The following is a 2,986-nucleotide window of genomic DNA, read 5'->3' as shown; positions in this document are numbered from 1 at the left end:
AAATTAAATATAAAATTGATGGGATAAAATGTCAAGGTGAATGAATGTTTATTTTGCTTAAAGTGAGTCTTATATGAATGAAACAGAACATCATACTTCAATTTATACATTATTAATTTTGTGAATGCAAGTACTCATATAATTTATAAAACTTGCAAATGAGTCGAACATTCAAGCATTAAATCATAATAAAGGAAGAGTAAGCTTCTATGCAAAATATTGAAACATTTGAGGTTATAAGAAAATGATACGAGTCAAATATGTTAATGCAAGGTATTTAAGTATATATTCTTAATTTGATTTGATGTTATGATATTATTGTCATTTTTATGATGTACATGAAAAGGAAGTAAACTATAAATAGTTAGACATTGAAACGTTAAGTGTATGTCAACAGAGATATTTGATAAATGTTTGCACACATATTTTATAACACCCTGTGCAAATATCCATGGAATATTGCATCCTGATTAAAAACTCATTTACCTAGAAAACGTGAAGTAATGTGTACCCAAATAAGTCAATGTGTTTGTGCATATAGTAAAAAATGAATGCGTACGTAAAAATGACCACAAGTCATTTAACTATAGATTCTGACCAACAACGAGTAAAACTTGCCGTTCTGGGTGCCCCGGGGGTCGGAAAAACATCCATTGTTCGACAGTTTGTGTCTAATATGTTTGTAGAGGAGTATACACCGACCGACATTAAACAAGTATTTTACCCGTCAGTGATAATCAACGAACATTTATACGAGCTAAAAATAATTGACTGCCCGTATATTCCTTATTTTCCGGTAAGTTCCCTTTACGAGTGGACGGATTATAGAGGATATGGTCTTCGGAACGCTTCTGCTTATATCTTGGTTTATGACATTACAGCGGAAGAGAGTTTTCATTATATCAAAAACTTACGGGAACAAATTCTAGAAAGTCGCGATATGCACGACATTCCACTGTTTGTCGTCGGCAACAAATATGACCTGTCGGAAGAGCGTGGAATATCTCGTCGGGAGGTCGCCAGTTTAGTAAAGAAACATTGGAAATGTGGTTATATTGAATGCTCAGCTAAATACAACTGGCATGTGATATTATTATTCAAAGAGCTTATGAAAACGATTGATTACATAGACTATGGGCATAAACCGACGTCGTTACGAGTGCAAGATGCTCTTAGAAATAACCGATGCGTCATTTTGTGATATTGATTGTTTTATTATAGCCCATTTTCAAAGATCTTCCAGTTTTATTGAGTAAATAACGATACAAATTATGTCAAAATGATGATCAAGCGTAACATTTATGACGTAATTAATATTGCAAATTGTGTCCAGAGATGATCAAGTATAATAGATATGACGTTATTAATATTGCAAAGATTGACTGAGTACCAGTATTTAAGTATATATTTGTGTGCAATAAATGTTTACTATAACGTTCTTGATTTTACTATTGATGACAATTGTCTTTGATGAAATGATCAGCAATTGGCCACTTATCAAACGCACTTGTTCGTCATGCAACGCTCAGTATTTTGATTGTTTCATTTCTATTTTTGTACATTGTTTAATTGTGTAGAAAGATCCGTATAATATATAAATAACATAGAATGATTGTTTAGATAATTATAAAACGTGTCCATAGTGAATGTCAATAGTGAATGTAGAAATATCTTTTTAATTACATGTAGAAAATATAATTATAAAATTGTATCATAACAATGCCATCACCAATAAGCGTGCAGTGGTGTCTGTTATAAGGTGTGGTCATCACTAAAATAATTGACCATATATGGTTAATGGTGAAGTGTAGAACTGTGAACTCCTGTACAAAAAGAGGTGTGTAAATTATGGGCGTATAAATAATGGACATATAAATAATGAATGTAGAAATATGTTTATAAGATAATCATACCGTTTCAAATAAATGTGTTAATTATTGGGTAAATTGTCTTTTTGTTACAATAAAACGATATGAAATAATGGGGCCTTACTTCATTTAACTTGTGTTTTATATTTCTAACCAGTGTGCGATATACAATTTCATATTCTTCATATTTAAAAACAAAACAATATCTTACTCGAGTTTAATAACGACTCGGTACAATAAAGGTTTCTATGTTTCTGGTTAAGGAAGACACAACCCCATGCGTTATTCCCTGCTAACACTTACACAGGTAGCAGGAGAATTTACTCACAAGAAATATGACTTCATAGTCTCTGGAATAGATTCGAATTGTTAGGAGCCGCCAAAGAAATATTAATATAAAAGTGCGTAGAGCCGAAGAAAATATTTATTCGATGCAAGTTGCTTGTAGCTTTCTTTCAGAACAAACTAAACATTACAGAAATACGCTCTTACATGTTATGGCGTCTTAAGATCTATATGCATAAGAATCATATTGTGTAATCTTTTGATATATTCGAGCAAATGTTTTGTAAAGAATACATTAATACGGCAACAAATCACCTCACTGCATCCTTTTTCAATTAAGTACAGCGTAATTTACCCTAAAGGACATTCATTTTGATTCCAAATTTATTTATTTATTTATCAATAAATTAATGTTGAATTAAAGTTCCCTTGGTTCTCAATATCGAATAATTCTTTTTGTAACATTTCTATCATTTTGTACAAAAAACAACAACAATAAAACAAACAAACACCCCCACTTCCCCCCAAAAAAACTTTAAAAAACACCAAAAACAACAACAACAACAAAACATAACATTTCAAAAAAAGTTGAGTATATATTCGTGTTACATTTTATTGTAATCGTGTCATTGAAATTTAATGTTGACAACTGATTTTCTTGATACTGTAATTTCAAAAAATATCTGAAATATCTGCCATTGGTTTGAATAAAATTGGGCTCTGAATTTTCAGAAGCGGATTTGCTTTAACTTTTAACAATTACATGTTCATCTGGGGAATTTAAAAAATGAATTAGACCAACTCACTCATTACTTCAATTGTTCATATTCTCT

General features: G+C 30.9%; 1 protein-coding gene across 1 annotated transcript; it reads left to right on the top strand.

Annotated features, from left to right (window-relative positions):
* Window positions 1-215: 215 nt before the first annotated feature.
* Window positions 216-1,976, top strand: LOC132729351 (ras-like protein family member 10B). Its single transcript, XM_060715117.1, has one exon. The coding sequence runs from the start codon at window positions 548-550 to the stop codon at window positions 1,199-1,201; it is 654 nt and encodes a 217-aa protein (XP_060571100.1). The 5' UTR covers window positions 216-547; the 3' UTR covers window positions 1,202-1,976.
* The last annotated feature ends 1,010 nt before the right edge of the window (window positions 1,977-2,986 follow it).

The sequence above is a fragment of the Ruditapes philippinarum genome, unplaced genomic scaffold (assembly GCF_026571515.1).
Source record: "Ruditapes philippinarum isolate M1 unplaced genomic scaffold, ASM2657151v2 ctg5676_1_1_1_1, whole genome shotgun sequence".
Taxonomy (NCBI): Eukaryota; Metazoa; Mollusca; class Bivalvia; order Venerida; family Veneridae; genus Ruditapes; species Ruditapes philippinarum.
The sequence above is the reverse complement of the archived record's forward strand: the minus strand, read 5'-3'. Positions and strand labels throughout refer to the sequence as shown.